Source organism: Argentina silus (genome assembly GCF_951799395.1).
Source record: "Argentina silus genome assembly, chromosome: 3".
NCBI lineage: Eukaryota > Metazoa > Chordata > Actinopteri > Argentiniformes > Argentinidae > Argentina > Argentina silus.
Window position 1 is genome coordinate 3,341,296 of NC_139657.1, and position 18,187 is coordinate 3,359,482.

At 42.3% G+C, this 18,187-nt stretch overlaps 2 protein-coding genes across 2 annotated transcripts in view; one reads left to right on the forward strand and one right to left on the reverse strand.

Annotated features, from left to right (window-relative positions):
• Window positions 1-876, forward strand: part of ptpn5 (protein tyrosine phosphatase non-receptor type 5) — a gene marked incomplete at both ends in the record, with an annotated part of 7,286 nt that extends 6,410 nt beyond the window's left edge. The window contains 2 exons of the mRNA XM_083665670.1: window positions 255-368; window positions 783-876. Coding sequence (XP_083521796.1) covers window positions 255-368; window positions 783-876 — 208 coding nt within the window. The remainder of the gene's footprint in view (window positions 1-254; window positions 369-782) is intronic.
• Window positions 877-5,651: 4,775 nt separating this feature from the next.
• Window positions 5,652-18,039, reverse strand: LOC310802540 (nicotinamide phosphoribosyltransferase-like). Its single transcript, XM_083666965.1, has 11 exons — window positions 17,960-18,039; window positions 15,404-15,560; window positions 14,626-14,729; window positions 14,360-14,488; window positions 11,369-11,527; window positions 9,570-9,706; window positions 8,282-8,507; window positions 7,683-7,802; window positions 7,263-7,403; window positions 6,717-6,851; window positions 5,652-6,523 (listed from the first exon to the last, which is right to left on the reverse strand). The coding sequence occupies exons 1-11, from the start codon at window positions 18,035-18,037 to the stop codon at window positions 6,413-6,415; spliced, it is 1,497 nt and encodes a 498-aa protein (XP_083523091.1). The 5' UTR covers window positions 18,038-18,039; the 3' UTR covers window positions 5,652-6,412.
• Between the last annotated feature and the right edge of the window lie 148 nt (window positions 18,040-18,187).

The window sequence follows — 18,187 nt, forward strand, 5'->3', positions numbered from 1 at the left end:
GGTCACACCTGAGGGGACACACCTGAGGGGTCACACCTGAGGGGACACACCTGAGGGGACACACCGACCTGGTGTCGCTCTCAATGCCAACGCCACAAAAAAACAAATTTTGAAATTAAAAATACAAAATAAAAATATATGAAATATTCTTTATCGTATTTGTAGAATCAAATCAAGTTAAAGCACTGCTGGGTTTTTACCTGGTTAAATAAATTTTAAATAAATAATATGTACCCTCCTCTTCCTCCCTGCAGCGCTGGGATAGGTCGAACAGGCTGCTTCATCGCCACTTCCATCCTGTGTAAGCAGCTGAGGAGTGAGGGCGTGGTCGACATCCTGAAGACCACCTGCCAGCTGCGCCTCGACCGGTGAGACTGACCACAACCACAACCCACTGTACAACGGTTCTAGAACTGTTACTTAGAATGAACCCACTGTAGAATGGTTCTAGAACTGTTGCCTAGAATGAGCCCACTGTGGAACGGTTCTAGAATGAAGAACCTCTTTGTTGTTGTATTCCTAGTGGTTGTCAGGGCTGTAGAAGACAAACTCTTCTGATGATGCCTGTTTGTCTTGTCTAATACCAGCCCCCCTCTCTCTTTCTCTTTCTCTCTCTCTTTCTCTTTCTCTCTCTCTTTTTCTGTGTGTGTGTGTGTGTGTGTGTGTGTGTGTGTGTGTGTGTGTGTGTGCGCACGTCCGTGCGTGCTGTATGTGCGTGTGCATGCGTGTGTGTGTGTGTGTGTGTGTGTGTGTGTGTGTGTGTGTGTGTGTGTGTCCTGCAGAGGAGGCATGATCCAGACGGGGGAGCAGTACCAGTTTGTGCACCACGTCCTCAGCTTGTACGAGAAGCAGCTGTCACACACAACAGAGGAGTAGAGACACTCAGACCGAGACACAGCACTGTACACTCAGTGGTACAGTACACACCACTGTACCGGACCCGGGTCCAAAAGGCCACTCTTTCAAATACTGAGCGTTTGGTTGAGCCTGCCAGGGGTGCCTCATGGGCAACGTAAGGTTGGCACTTTCTGGACCATTCCATTGGTTCTCATTGTGCCAGGCAAAATCAATCAAGCACAGTTGAGTATTTCAAATGATTTCAAATGCTATTTGAACCCAGGTCTGCACTGTACACTGTATTGCCATTTCAGTATCACCCTTTAAAACAGGATCTCACCACAAAGACAGTCACACCCCCCCTTCCACATCAGAGAGGCTCACCTCAGACAGACTAGTCCTGACTTGAGATCTGTGCTTATATTCTAGGGACCTGAGGAGGCTTTGCATTACACGTTGATAATGTGACAGGTCAACTGGTCACAGGGGAGGCTGGTGGAGGTAGAAATCGGAGGACGGGCTCATTGAATCAGAAATGGTATCAATACCGTTCCTCTTTCCTTTCCATTCTTACCTGTATTCCGTCCCATGCATTACAATTAAACCCATCCTCCGATTTCTACCTCCACCAGCCTCTTCTGATTGGTCAAGAGTTTCTCAAGTCCTTACATATATCTACTGTAGGCCCAGACGGATTCTGAGGAGGAAGACCTTCCTGTCGACCGTTATTTAGTTGAAACTGATTATCTGAATACTTCATCAGAAGATGAAATTATGTTGTTTTTATTGATGTGAGTCAAAAGAAATATACAAACAATTTTGAAAAGATATCGATGAGTAAACTTCGCTGCAGATTCCGTCTGACCCTTCTCAAATCTCTAACATTCACTCAAACCCATACATCCCATCATCATCCCCCACTGACATAGGGTTGACATAGGGTTCACATAGTGTGACATACTGTAGGGTGTTAAATGCATGAGTCCATTTTGGGGGGGGGTCAGTGGACAAGAGGAGTGCCTCGTCCAAAACAACCTCTATGAGAGGCTGGAGGAGGGAGAAATTGGAGGACAGGCATATTATAATGGATGGAACGGAATGAGGAATGGTATCAAAAAACGTATCAAACACAGGTGTTTGATACTATTCCAGATTCCATTCCACTCATGACAACGAGCCTGTCCTCTGATTTCTACCTCCATCAGCCTCTATCAGCTTTCCTTCCAAAATGCAGAGCTTCTGGGACGTTGGTGACACCCATCTGGTTCCTTCAGATGGGTGAACACAGAGAGGCCAGGGTTAAGGGGCTGTTTTTGGATCAGGCAGAGATTGTCAGATAGAATATATTCAGGGGAGGCTGGTGGAGGTAGAAATCGGAGGACGGGCTCATTGTAATGCATGGAATGGAAAGAGGAATGGTATAAAAGATTGTTTTTGTTATACCATTTGGTATCAAACATTGGTGTTTGATACCATACCTCAATCCGTTCCATGCATTGCAATGAGCCCGTCCTCCGATTTCTACCTTCACCACCTCGTCTGATTATAATGGAATGAGTGTATCTGACAGAATATGTCCCATTAAGTGACAGCAAATGTTGGATTGTCCATTGACAAACAGAATAAAAACCAGCCCGTAGTTTAACAGTATTACAAAACAATTCTGCACTCGAGGGACAAGGCGTTTTGTCTTGAATATAAACCACCAACTAGCTTTTGTTCTCATTTACACCAAAACTATCTCTTGATGTAAAAAGAAAAATACAAAAAAATACAAAATACAGTACAGCAGGCCTTTCAACTCTTGATGCGTTCAAGAGCCACCTCATCTTCAGGTTGCATGGTGCTACGTGTTCATTAACTGAGGCATGTAAATTGTATGGAACATAGAGGTAATGATTAGGTAATTAGGCATCCTGTGCAATCTGCAGTATTACAGTACCACGCGTGTGTGCAGTTCTCATGGCCCATGCTGATGTTTACAAAGGGACACACGTGCATTATGGCCACATAGACTTTCAGTCAGGGGCGTCATGGGTCTATGGAGACTGAAGGGGGCGCCGTGGAGTTGGAACTCGTCACACAGATATGAATAGAACATTCTTCTACTCATTCTTCTAGAACAGGGTTGTTGTGAATTCCTTTCAGTTACATGAATTCCGGAATCTCTAATTCAAATTAAAAAATAAAAGCTTTTTATTTCCAATTTACAATAGAATTTAGTCTTAATTTGAGTTGCTGACTACTGAAACATACAGTATACCCTGATACCCATTGAAAATAATGCCCTTTTTTCAATTAGCCTACCTAATTGGAATTTGTCGCAACCCTGCTAGCCAATATTCCATTGGCACTAGCTCAAAGTTAGCAAATGTTATTTTCCAGCGGAAACATTTGCAAGAGGGTAAAAACAAATATGAAAGGAATGCTGACGTTTTAACAAAGGAAGTGTTTAAAGAAAAATTGAGGTGCAAACTTTGATAACAAATTTGGCCGTCAGAGATCGTTCAGTGCCCCTTCAGCCTTTGGGAATATGACGCTCCTGCTTTCAACAGTAGCCTGAACACATGCGTGAAGTTAGCAGCCCATGATTGTTGTATAGATAGGCCCAGCCTAATCCGTATGAAGCACAATAGACCAACTAAGGTTGTCTCTCTGATGTTCAGCTGTAAAAGTTATTTTCTGTATTGTGTTTTGACTGTGTTGAGTTTAATGGATTGCATGTGCCGTATGGGACTCTCTGTAGGTCCGCAATCAAAGCGAATTGATTGGTTGTCCTGCTTTTCGTTGTGTAAGGGTTAGCCTATTATATTGCTTGCTCTCTGCCAATGCTTTTGATACAGTTTGCTTTTGTGAAACCAACCAGAGATATTTTTAGAACATTTTGATACAATCCTTTCGAGTAGATGCCTTGTGTATATTTCTGTTTACACCACGTTGGAATGTAGCTCATACTGTGGGTCCAACCATTGGTTTATATCACACAAGAAATGGGACAACTAACCTAAGTTACCTTACAAGACAGAGAAAAAAAACAACAACAACATTGATTACGTTTTGTCTTCAGTATTTCTTTGATGCCTATTGGCTTTGCTTTTAATATGCTTTTGCTTTCTGTGTTTGTATTCTGTTTTATTGGAGACTTTTACCTCAGACCCAGTTTTCACACAGTTCCCCACCATATAATCCATCTGTGATTATATAGGCCAGACTTGAGTTGACAACATGAGAAATAATTGCTACGCCCATGGCAGCTAAAACAGTGATGAGGAGTTGTGCTGTGTGTAAGAAATCAGACTCAAACCACTTTTATCTTGATTGAATACAACAGGTCAACTGCAACAAAACACCATCAGGAGATCATCACATTTTTTTCGGTTTTATGGCGACCAACTGTCAGAATTGAAAAAAGGTGTAGAACCTTTCTCCAAAAGATCGAAATGTAAACTGCATTAGGTCTATATTGGAAAATTGTAGGTGGAAATGTGGTCGGTTTGAAAACAAACAGAGAATACAGTAGATTACACAAAGCTGCTCCTGATGGTGTGTTGCAGTTGACCCAACAGCTTTATTTTGAGTGTTTGTTTTCTGTGCTGATCTGGTCTAGCTCTGGTGAATATAGTGGGGACGACAATTGAAAATAGCCAAACTATCACACTTCAACCAACCAGCAAACAGTACTACTCTCCTCTGCTACAGTATTGCTTTAAGTTGTGAGTTTTTGCATCCAAATAAAAGTAGATTTTCATGAATTTGTGTTGTTACTATTTTGTCAATATATGTAGGCCATTTAGCTGACGCTTTCATCCAAAGCGACTTACATTGCAGTGAGTACATACATTTTTCAGTATATATGGTCCCAGCGGGAATAGAACCCACAACCTAAGCGTTGTTAGCGCCATGCTCTACCAACTGAGCCATAGTATATATACTGTATATATGGGTCTACACCAGAAAATGTTATTCACTCTGTCTGGAAACATGATCTGATAGTGGCTGAGGCCGTACTATTTAAACATTTTAGAGTTTTAAAGAAGAATTCTATGCTTTCTAGATTTATTTTATATCGATAGTCCAGGGCAAACGTCATTACCGTCACATCATAAAACAATCCATTTTAGTTGACAATAAAATGACAGGCATTGTATTTTAAGATATTGTAACGACCCTGTGTAAGGCCCGTTAGCAGCTCCGCCAAGTGAGTTAACTCTCTTGGTGTTGTGGCTAGCGCGGCCGGTTTGTAAGCGGAAGGTTGCGAGTTCGATACCCGCTTAAGGCAAGCTACTCTGCCCCGCCGTTCGTTACAATATTAAATATAAAATTGCATTCATTTGTATGAAATCATATTTTTAACCATTCTTAAGCATATGTATTGAGCATGTTCATGCTTAAATGTGATGGGAATGATATTTTAACATATTTGGTCACAAATGGCAGGGCTTCTAGCATGCTAAATCCAGTTGACTAACTAGCATATCATGTATCCTAAATACAATTAAAACAGAATTTCAAAATTGTAACATAGTTTGATAAAATTATGGCCTTTTCAGTAATGACGTACAATAAAAAATGTTCTCTTCTCAAGTCGTATATACCTTGATTTTTCTTTCATTTCTGGGCATCAAATTTGAAATCTTTCTCCATGACATCCATGTGTGGTCACTTTTAATTTCCATGGTAACCATGTACACAAACTTTAGAAAAAGCTCTATTATATAATTATATATAGTATAATTTGTATATTGTGATGGTAATGACAGCAATACTGTGAGATAGGTGGATTTTGTAATAAAACAACAAATGGCTTAGGCACATCAAATATACATCTAGTTATTTAATAGGTTCATTAAATATTTTCATATTGTCAACATTGACAAGGCAAAAACAGTGCAAATAGTGGAATCCAGACATACAATTAAAAAACATAGTTGAAAAAAGTTAAAAGTTATTTTACTTGTTATATGTAAAAGAAAAAAAACTAAAATATATGTTTTTTCTTTAAAATCTACCCCTGAGGCACACAAATGCCCGTAGTTGCAAAATCACCCATAAATATAGTACAATTGCATGGCAATGCCCTGCACCAAGCTACAACGTATCAGATGTGGCTAAATGAGCTGCAGTGCTTAAAAGTCTTGCAGATTGTAGTTCAATTGCAGTGATAAGGTGCACACGCAAAAAACACGTTTGTTCTTGCTTTGCTTTATTTATTGGTTGAATTAAATTAAGGCCCGCCTTCGTCATATCATAAGATATTGTGGGGCTTGTGAAATTTTCCCCATTCAGTCCCATTGATTTCCTCACCCCTACATAATTCTTTATTATCATTTAAATTATTTTCTATTGATTGGTTAAAATAAAGAGCTCTGTCTCTCTCTCTCTCTCTCTCTCTCTCTCACACACACACACACACACACGCACACACACACGCACGCACACACACACACACACACACACACAAAATAAATGTTTCAGTTTTCAAGGACAATGTTAGCGTTTTGTTAGCTCCTAGTCCAAGAAGGTCAGTGCTGAGACAGGTGGGACGGAGTTCATTCCTCAGTGTGGGTGCCGGGTCTCAGTGTGACTCCTCCAGATCACAGTCCTGGAGCTTGGCATTGGCTCGGACCTCATCAAATGAGTACGTCTTTAATATCAAACCATTTTGAAAAACGGTGTGAAGCAGGTCCTGTGTAAAGAAAAGAGAGAGGCAGAGAGACTCAGACAAAAGGCACTTCTTATCCTTTTCCAGCCACGATCACTTTAGAAGAATAACAATAGCTGTATTGTTTTTCTATTTACCTCAGAGAAAAAGTATTTTTGAGGATTTGTCTGTCCTAATCACTGATATTGACTGAGTTAAGTCTTGTTAATTAACTTACTGCACCATATTCCTCCAGGTCACCCTTCCCTTCCTCCAGCGTCACAAACCCCCCTCCAGGTGTTCTGTGTAGTGAAAGACGACCTTTCTTTGACCTTTTGTTGGGATCAGCCACAGGGTCCTTAAACACATTCACCTGTATCAAAGCAAGATTTGGATTCATTACAACAGAGACTACAGTTGAAAATCAGCTGGCTGGCTAAAACTATCTGCCACATTTACAGAAATGTTGATTAATGTGTGTTGTCCCTGTAAAACTAAATTAAATAAAGGAAATCAAAGGGTAAAATCAAACAAAGTAAACAAAGTCTCTACACAAAGGGTGAGTGATGATCTGATGAAGGCGTAACAGCTGAAACGTGTTAGCGTGCCTGGCTGAAAATAAAACGCTGAAATGAGGTGACATCTTGCTGTCCTCTTTTGAAATATTTTGGAGGGCTGCCTTTTCCCGTTGTTCCATGAACTTGGGATTTCATTCGGAGACTGAGGGAGACTGAGGGACTATTGAGGGACTATTGAGGGACTATTCCCACTGCCGCTGACTCACCCCAAGGCCGTTGGTCACCACATAGCTGCACTTGAAGCAGCAGTTGAGTAGGTCTCGGGTCAGCTTCTGGAGCAGGGCTCCGCCCGACCCGAAGCTGACGTTCTCAATGCTCCATCCCTGCTGCTTCATCCCCTCCACTATCTGAGGGATGAGATCACAAGGGATGAGTTCAAAAAACAACGTCCTCATCCTACTGATCTAGACCATGATCGGTGGAGGCTGGTGGAATGAGGAATCGGTGGATGGGCTCACTGTGAAGGATGGAACGGAATGAGGACTGGCATCAAACGCGTGTTTGATGCCATTGCTCGATTCCATCCCATGCATTACAATGAGCCCGTCCACCGATTTCTCCCTCCACCAGAATCCACCTACCAGGAAAGGAGAGACAGTGAGGGAGAGGGCAGGAAGACGCAGTACCTTCTGTATAGTGTTGATGTCAACTCCGTCCCCCTGGATCACCCTGATGTAGGGAGGCAGCACCTTGTACCCTTTGCTGTTCTCCTGGGTGGGGAACTTCCTCCCCAAAATCTCTAAGACCTTGGAATCAGCAAGAGGGAGACATGTCCATGGTGATTCATGCATGCTGAAGAAGGCACACGGCGAAACACGTCTGTGCATTAAATATTACGATTTGAAGTCGATTCATTCTATTTTTATTTATTTTTTTGCTGCCCATTTTTTTAATTTGCTCATCAATGATTTGAGTGTCGTTTTGATGAGGAAGGGCCTGAGAACCACAATCATAATGTTCTACAACCACGTTACTCCTACGACTTTCTGATAGTGCACACTACTAACTCTGTGTGAAGCATACTATGAATGTCCACCAGGAGAAGCTGGTGGAGGCAGAAATTGGAGGACGGGCTCATTGCAATGCATGGAATGGCATATTCCTCATGCCATTTCACGCATCACAATGAGCCCGCCCTCCGATTTCTACCTCCACCAGCCTCCCCCGATGCCCACTCACAAGTGGCCGTCATTACAAGCGTACCCCTTTACTCTGAAACGCTCACCTTCAGCACGGTATCTAAGGGGTCTCCTGAGTCAGGACGGATGATGATGGGCACGTCTGCGCTGCGAGCCTCGACCAGAGCCCGGAGGTCCTCGCCCCAGATCTTCTCACACGCGTTGTAGATGTCGTAGCTGTCGCTGACGATGGACACGGGCACCGAGGGGAACTGCTTCACGATGTGCTCAAAGGCATCCTTCTCGCGGTCCTTCCCCCAGGCTGTGATAGTGCTGTGAAGGAGAGTTAACTCATTTAGTGCCCGAGTGACAAAAAAATGTCGCCCAGATTGCCAACATCCTAGAGCGCCGGGGGTGACTTCATTCACCAAAAATGCGTCAATTATGATGCTTGATTTTGTGGCCAATCAAAGGGTTGTTGCTAGGTAAATGCCACATAGAACACTTGGCACTCTAGGTGGTGAGTGTTCCGGAATTCTTTGGCAGTTGGTGAGTTAACACAACGGTCCGGTAAATAACAATGTTTGTACAGTAGGGGGAAAACCTGAGATAATTTGACTGAAATATGGAGATATTACTTGAGGAACACGAAGGGATGGTGTAATACAACATAAGACCCAGAAGGGGGTGCAAGAGATCAAATCTTGAATACAATGAAATGTAACCCTAGTCTAACTTAACTGTGTGAGCTGTATTCAGACAATAGAAAGACAACCGTCAAATCAAATATTGAATAAAACGTTGGGTAAGTTTTTGTTTTTACAGCCCAGTATTGAGCAGCAAGCACTTACTTTTAAAGTACTGGGTAAAAGCATTATTACCTGATAACTGCATATTAATTAAACTCACTGTTTCTTTTACATTCACTGACTCAATCACCTCTATGTGCCATTTAGTACCAGGCAGTTACTGATGGTGCTTCATTTATTGAGCTAACTACCAGTAGTACCTCTCATTACCACATAGTTACCTAGTAACTACTGAGTAAATACCAGGTAAAATAAAGGGCTACCTGATGATACAACAAGTGTTACTTGTTGCCCTGCCCAACCAGTTCTCCCTGTGACCCCATGTTACCTGTTGCCCTGCCCAACCAGTTCTCCCTGTGACCCCATGTTACCTGTTGCCCTGCCCAACCAGTTCTCACTGTGACCCCATGTCACCTGTTGCCCTGCCCAACCAGTTCTCCCTGTGACCCCATGTTACCTGTTGCCCTGCCCAACCAGTTCTCCCTGTGACCCCATGTCACCTGTTGCCCTGCCCAACCAGTTCTCCCTGTGACCCCATGTCACCTGTTGCCCTGCCCAACCAGGTCTCCCTGTGACCCCATGTTACCTGTGCTCCGCCGCGGGTATAGAGTAGCCCGGCACAGGGTCCATAGTGCCATAGTACTTCTTTATGACGCAGATACCCGCTACAGTGTCTGTGCCTTTGAAGTTGACCAGGTGTGCCGATGCTCCCAGGCCAGCGGTCTGAAACCAACCGAAGGAACAACAAACATGAAGGACAAGAGCAAACAGGAGGGTACGGCCTGCCATCTATGTACAACATCAACATTGGGTAAGAGGCCTGTGTGGCTCAGTTAGTACAGCACGGTGCTCGCAATGCCGAGGTTGTGGGTTTGATTCCCGCTGGGACCATATATACAAGAAATGTGTGCACTCACTGTACTACAAGTTGCTTTGAATAAAAACATCTGCAAAATGGCATATACAATAGGTATAACTGTTAATAGTTATTATAATAGTACTTATTATTAAAGTAAGAATTATATAATTGATGTAATATATATATATATATATACAGTGCCCTCCGTAAGTATTAGAAAGAGAGCATTTGTCTTTTTTTAGCTGTATACCAGCAGTTTGGATTTGAAATCAAACGGGGTCAAAGTAGAGATTTTCAGCTTTAATTCAATTGGGGCTTTTTTCAGATTGGTTATACCATTTAGAAAGTATAACATTGTTTTAAACATACTCCCCCTATTTCAGCTCCAAAAGTATTGGAAAAAATAATATAATGTCTAATTTAGTATTTGGTCGACATCCTTTGCCAGCAATAACTGCCTGAAGTCTGTGACTCATTGACCCTGCCAGACGCTGGGTGTATTCTCTGGTGATGTTCTGCCAGGCCTGTACTGCAGCCATCTTCAGTTGTTGTTTGTTTTGGTCTTTTTGCTCTTGTTCCCTCTTCAGCAAATGAAATGCATGTTCAATTGGATTTGAATCTGAAGATTGGCTTGGCCACTCTCGAACTTTCCACTTTTTGGCCCTGAAAAACTCCCTGGTTGCTATGGCAGTATGTTTGGGGGTCATTGTCTTTCTGTGTTTGGGATCATTGTCTTCATTCTGCTGCTGCCGTCAGCAGTTACATCATCAATGAAGACAAGTGAGCCAGTTCCAGTGGCAGCCATACTCAACACTTTACACTTGGCATACCTCTGGTACATCTTAATCTTTGTCTCATCTGTCCACAATACCTTTCCCAGAACTCAGCAGGCTCTTTTAGGAACCTCTTAGCATCCGGTTTCTGTTGCTAACGGTCATCCACTGTGGAAGTCTTCCTTGGCCTGTCAGGTTGTTTGCGATTGCTGAGCTCACCGGTGTTTTTCTTCTTTTGGGTGAAATTCCAAACTGTTGTTGTTGGCAAGCCTAAGGTTTGTTTATTATGTTTATTTCTGATTTCTCAGCCCAACAATGGCTTCCTTGACTTGAAATGACAACCCTTCACGTTGACAGACAACAATAGCAGACACAGATTGACAGCTCTCTTATGCCTGCACACATGATGTGACAGAACACATCTGACTACCCACTAACACCTGTCAAGCCAGTTTTCCAATACTGCTGGTTATATCATTTATATTATATATGATATCATTACTACTTTAATAATAATAAGTATGTTATTAAACTATTATTAAACAATGTCAGTACAGTAGGTATATCTGTTATTATTATTATTATTTTTATTAATAATAATAATAATAACTATTATTATTGTTGTTGTTCTTGTTGTTGTTGTTGTTGTTGTTGTTGTTGTTGTTGTTATTATTATTATTATTATTATTATTATTAACAGTTATACCTACTGTACTACCATTGTTCACAGTAAGTTTATGTATGAGCCTGTACCTCCTGAGATGAGACTCCCCTGTAGCCGAAGTCGTGCAGCTTGTACTCCAGATCCTTCAGGCTTCCTGACGTGGCCAGCAGGTACCTGGCCAGGATCTTCTTCTGCTCCCTGGAGTTGGTGGCTACCGTGATGGGGTACCAGATCTGCACCAGGATCGTCTGGGAGAGGAGGACGGATGGAAGACAGAGGTGAAGGAGATGGACTGTGTACAACCAGGGGAGGCTGGTAATCAGATAAGTCCATTGAGAACCAATTCTCATTTACAATGACGACCTGGCCTGTACTATACAGCATGTACCTGATAGTTAAAGAGCATCAGTCATCCCTCAATGGCACTCAATGGCACTAATTAACATCTTATCAACTTTATTACCAACTTTATTACTTCTGCTCTCTCTCAGTGTCTGCCTGCCTGTCTGCCTGTCTGTCTGTCTGTCTGTATCTCTGTTTGTCTGCCTGTCTTTCTGTCTGTCTGTCTCTCTGTTTGTCTGCCTCTCTGTCTGTCTGTCTGTCTCTCTGTTTGTCTGCCTCTCTGTCTATCTGTCTGTCTCTCTCTCTGTCTCTCTGAATGTCTGTCTGTCTCTCTGTCTGTCTCCCTGTCTCTCTGTCTGTCTCTCTGAATGTCTGTTTGTCTCTCTGAATGTCTGCCTGTCTCTCTCTCTCTGTCTGTCTGTCTATCTGCCTCTCTGTCTGTCTGTCTGTCTGCCTCTCTGTCTGTCTGTCTGTCTGTCTGCCTCTCTGTCTGTCTGTCTGTTTGTCTGTCTGTCTCTCTGTCTGTCTGTCTGCCTCTCTGTCTGTCTGTCTGTCTGTCTGTCTGTCTGCCTCTCTGTCTGTCTGTCTGTTTGTCTCTGTCTCTCTGTCTGTCTGTCTGTCTGTCTGTCTGTCTCTCTGTCTGTCTGTCTGCCTCTCTGTCTGTCTGTCTGTTTGTCTGTCTGCCTCTCTGTCTCTCTCTCTGTCTGTCTGTCTGTCTCTCTGTCTGTCTCTCTGTCTGTCTGTCTGTCTGTCTCTCTGTCTGTCTGCCTCTCTGTCTGTCTGTCTGTTTGTCTGTCTGCCTCTCTGTCTGTCTGTCTGTTTGTCTGTCTGTCTCTCTGTCTGTCTGTCTGCCTGTCTATCTCTGTTGATTTGTCACATTATGATATAATAACCTGCAAGGGAATATGAGTTCATGACCTCAGTTAAAAAGCACCAGTCATTCCTCAATGTCAATCAATGTGACTAACTGATAACCTGCCTCCTGCTGTGTCTCAGTGATTACGGTGACGGCCATGAGTACATTTCACATGCCACGTGCTGATTGGTTAAGAAAAGAATCCAGCAGCTACTCACATGCTTTCAATTCCTCACTCTGACCTTAAGACTCTGACTCACCATCTCTCTCTGACTTTCTGACTTTCTGTCTGTCTGTCTGTCTGTCTGTCTGTCTGTCTGTCTGTCTGTCTCTGTTGAATATGATGTCATAACCTGCAAGCGAATATGACCTCAGTTCATGACCCCAGGCTTGCACAACTGTGAAAACATGGCTCAGTTTTTCATTTTTTAAGACTAAGAGTCTGAACACATTAGGATAGGACGGTTAAATACAACCTTTGTTTACAAACTGTATCGATGAAGGAAAAGGTTTTAGTAATAATCCTTTAGTGACCCTGTATCTGACAGATGTTATGTCCGTAATCCTGCGAGTGATAAAAATAGACAACAATGCACACAGCTTCCGCCCAAATGACGTGGTACCAGTGGAGGCTGTTGGAGGTAGAAATCGGAGGATGGGCTCATTGTAACGCATGGAACGGAATGAGGAATGGTGTTTGATCCTCATTCCATTCCATGCATTACAATGAGCCCGTCCTCCGGTTTCTACCTCCAATGGCCTCCTCTGCCTTGCACACAGTATCCAAAGGACCCAAGTGTGCCAGATCTAAATTTAACAGTATTGAACCATGACTCAGAGGCACAATCACAGTACGGTACCTAACAGTCCTTTAAAGATCTGCTCTTTAAAGGAGTCTATAAAGCCGACAGGTTAAATCTCACCAAAGCCTCCTGGTAAAAGTGAAGCTCCTAAGAATGATGATCATACAGCAACTGTCATCCAAGGAATGTAGATGTTTTAATTGATTATATTGTGAACATTGACTTTGTAATTGATATGTAATGAATTAATTGTTATAGGTTATGAATTGATTGTATTATGAATTATAATTGTATTATGGTTGTCATTTTGAATGTATATTTCTGATTGTTTTATATTTCTGACAGTTTGTGAGCAGGGCTTCTCGGCAAAAGAGACCTTGGTCTCAGTAGGACCCCCTGCCTGAAGAAAGGACTAATACTAACCTCTCCTAACTTCTCATACAGACAGTACCCTGGGAATCAACTTCTCATACAGACAGTACCCTGGGAATCAACTTCTCATACAGACAGTACCCTGGGAATTAACTTCTCATACAGACAGTACCCTGGGAATTAACTTCTCATACAGACAGTACCCTGGGAATCAACTTCTCATACAGACAGTACCCTGGGAATTAACTTCTCATACAGACAGTACCCTGGGAATTAACTTCTCATACAGACAGTACCCTGGGAATCAACTTCTCATACAGACAGTACCCTGGGAATTAACTTCTCATACAGACAGTACCCTGGGAATCAACAGCTGGGCTGAGACACAGTGTGTTGTACTGTAAAATGACAGCTAAGCAGCAGCAGTAGGCCAGAGAATGGTCAGCCACAGTGAGATCATATTTAGAACAGGCATATTTTAGACTGCCACAGTGAGATCATATTTAGAACAGGCATATTTTAGACTGTCACAGTGAGATCATATTTACAACAGGCATATTTTAGACTGTCACAGTGAGATCATATTTACAACAGGCATATTTTGCATAGTGCATAGTGAACACAGGTGTGATTTCAGAGCAGGCAGTACACTGGACAGCTACAGTAGGAGGGCTCAGGCCCAGATGCCAGTGTTACATTGCACTGACCTCCACCCAGTTGGTGAGCCAGTAGCACTCGGGGTCCGTGCTCTCCACAGTGAAGAGGACGTTCCCACGCGGAATCACACTGCCCTCTGGCACCGCCTTGATTTCCACGGGGAGGTGGCCATCATACTTCTGAAATATTACACAAACCCAGGGCTTAACATTGCAGCATGATGAGACTCACTCTCCCAAACAGACACACACGCATGCAAACTAAAGATAACTGTGTTTGTTTGTTTACATACAGTATATTTAGCTTCATGACTTACCTCCAGAATGTAGTTCCAGCCTTGCTCATTGAATACATCATCCTGGAAGTGTTCTCTATAAACTTCCTTTGCTTCTTTGATCTTCTCAGGAGTAACCACCTTCCCTAAGAGCCCAGCAAATGAAGGACAAAGGAAAAAAAGTGAAACTGTGACAGAGGGCTGGGAGAGTCCTTTAAACACACACACACTTACACACACACACACACACACACACACACACACACACACACACACATACCCACAGTGACTGAATTCCATGTCTCTGTGGGTGTGTGGGTGTGTGTGTGTGTGTGTGTGTGTGTGTGTGTGTGTGTGTGTGTGTGTGTGTGTGTGTGTGTGTGTGTGTGTGTGTGTGAGAGAGCGAGAAATGTACGCGGAAAAACACAGGAGACAACATTGGAAACCTTACACCATTTACAGATGATTTGACACATGCTACCATAGGTCCCCTCACTCCCATTGGTGTACACTCAAACTGTGTTCAATGGTGGCTTAGCAACCAAACCCAGATCATCTCAACGACTGACTTTCCGGGTCTAGATTCTATGTATCAATAGAACGAGATGAGTATGTAAACTGACTGAACTATCCTTCGAGGCAGAAGTCATCTTGATGTCGAAACATCCTGAACATGGATTAAGGTGTGAGATAAGATATGAAACAGTGCTCCAACCCCACCCAGCCTCGAGGTACGGTAGTCCTTTTGGAATGTGTCTGGTAAACCCTACTCAAGACTGAGCTATCCCTTCAAGACCTTTATGAGTGATACACATCTTACCTTTCAGATACTTATGGAGAATATACTGCAGACCATAAAACACAGTTTTGTCGTATTTCACTTTATGGTTCTTGGTGGATTCAGTCTTCTGTGCACGGCACTCAAAGTAGGAGTAGACCTTACTTGTGTTGGGCGGGTACTGCTTATAGTGTGTGACCTGAAATGAGATACACAATAATACAGGAGTCAGTTTCCCGAAAGCTTCGTAGCTGAAGCAGTGCTTAATTTCTCCCGACAAGCCAAACGTAAAGCCGCCAGAGAGCAACAATTATAAAAAATCAATGTTTGCAGGTCAATCTGCTGTGCGTGAAATAATGAAATTTGCCAAATGAATGAGAGGCAAGGGACTGGACCATCAAAAGAAATAAAGTACTACTTAAGCTTTGATGCTTTCGTGAAACTGACCCCAGTTCACGAAGCCCAGTTGAACTCATGAATGAGCTGCATTCATTTCAAACACTGTTCACAATTGCAATTACACATGAAGCAACAATATGCAACATTGTATAATAGCAGCTGGTACATGAAGCAATGTGTGTTGTATCAAGATTGATCTGATTTCTACTATTACGAACTATGTGTAAATACACATAGGTATACGTGTTATATAATGTCTGTATGATAACAATTCCTCTGTTGTGTGTTCAGCACAATCAATGTTTGCTAAGGGAGGCACATTTCCTGTGAATAAGTCTGGGAGTTTAAGGGTTTTCATCTAGAGTCCAAACACAATGTACCCAGGTTAAAAAGGACTTATTTTAAGGGTAATAATGTCTATAGTCATGATATAATCACTTTGTCTTCCTCTTTGCATGTCTTTGACCCTTGACCTTTTGTATCCCTTCTACCCTTCTCTCACCCCACTTACCCTGAGGGGAATGCAAACTCTAAATGTCACCCTCTGATGCCATTTCACCCAGCCTCTCCCAGCCCCTTCTGTTCGGGACCTGCCTGCACTGTCCCATACAAAAAGCACCACACCAAAACACAGACACAAACAGGAAACACAGACACAGAGAAAAACACAGACACAAACAAAAACACACAAACAAGAAACACACAAACAAGAAACACAGACACACAAACAAGAAACAGACACAAACAAAAACACAGACACAAACAAGAAACACACAAACAAGAAACACAGACACACAAACAAGAAACAGACACAAACAAAAACACAGCCACAAACAAGAAACACAGACACTAACAAGAACACAGACAGAAACAAAAACAAGAAACACAGACACAAACAAAAACACAGACACAAACAAGAAACACAGACACAAACAAAAACACAGACACAAACAAGAAACACAGACACAAACAAAAACACAGACACAAACAAGAAACACAGACACAAACTGAAAGCTGCATTGAATGGTTATTCTTGTTGGTGCGGAAGCTGGGGTCGTTTGTTAATGACAGTTATTATTTAATGAATGAATGAGATTTGGTTCATTATTGTTTCCTAATCCCTTCATTCAGAAGACAAGTTCAGATCTTATGTCAGGTTGCACAGGAACACATCACATGCCCACAACCTGTTATGTGACTGTTCTGTTGCCACGCTAACTACAGTAGCAACAATATCTTACAAGACAATCATAACAGTGATTATTGTGGAAATAAAAACAGCTCCATGTCAGCACACCGCACTTGTGGGCTTGGCCCCTAGGACCCTGGCTGTACGAAACAGCACTACTACACAGCAGACACAATAACTACTGTCAGCAAATTACTGAAACAGCACCCAGAATCCAGTATTTCAAAACTTTGAATCTGGATCAGAATGATCTGGTTTATTTTTTGCTATGCAGGATCAGATCGAGCTGTCTGATTTCCCCTATGTTACTCAACATCTGCTAGATAGGTCTGATACTGGACAGCAAACAAGAATTCGGTTAATAATTCTGATTAAAACATGTCTGAACATGTACTGTGTTATTGCAAATTAGAAGCTGATGTTGGGCTCTATGAGAGGATATATTCGTTTTATTTAATTTTTTTATGAGAGGATATTTCTACAGGACCTTGGTCCCATTGGATCATTACAATGTTTCAACAACTGATGTAACAAATTACGAAGTTACACAACAAGATTCTCTCGATTTTAGGTTATGTATGAATGACATGACATTCATTAAAATCATTGTGACCTCCAAAAGAACAGGAAAAATGGAGACAAGTAAGGATGTTATTTTTTATTGGCACTTGTCGTATATGTTTATTTGAAAGAAAGTTAAGTCGCTACTTTCACTTTCATTTCAGGCGAAGGTGGCATAAAATTGAAACTTAAATTGTAACTTCCAAAGTGACATGCGACCATTCATTATTATTCTTTGGATTTCAGGTGACCAAAGTTCTCGAACAAATTATGGCCAGAATATTAATAACCAAAACAATAACGATTTGGCTGTGCTGCCTTCAAATATCCACACAACCGCAGGCAGGGTTTTAACCATCAAACCACACCAAACTTCAAGGACTTCTTGAGTAATTTCAAGCAAAACAGGTCGCATCTGACCACTTATGCGAATTGCATAAGCCGCTCACCTTGTATGAATCCGTAGCCAGCAAGACGTTGAAGTTTGAAGTATGCTCCATGTTCCCCTCGTGACTGTAGTGGCGCATCTGTCAATTTTGGCAAATCATAAGTTGAGGGGCGGGAACACACAATCATGCTCTGGCGATTGGATGATGTGCAATAAACGGAGATGGATTTTCAAGGAATTCGGAGGAAATATGGCTGCATCTCAATAGTCTTAAGTGGCTCCCTCTCCT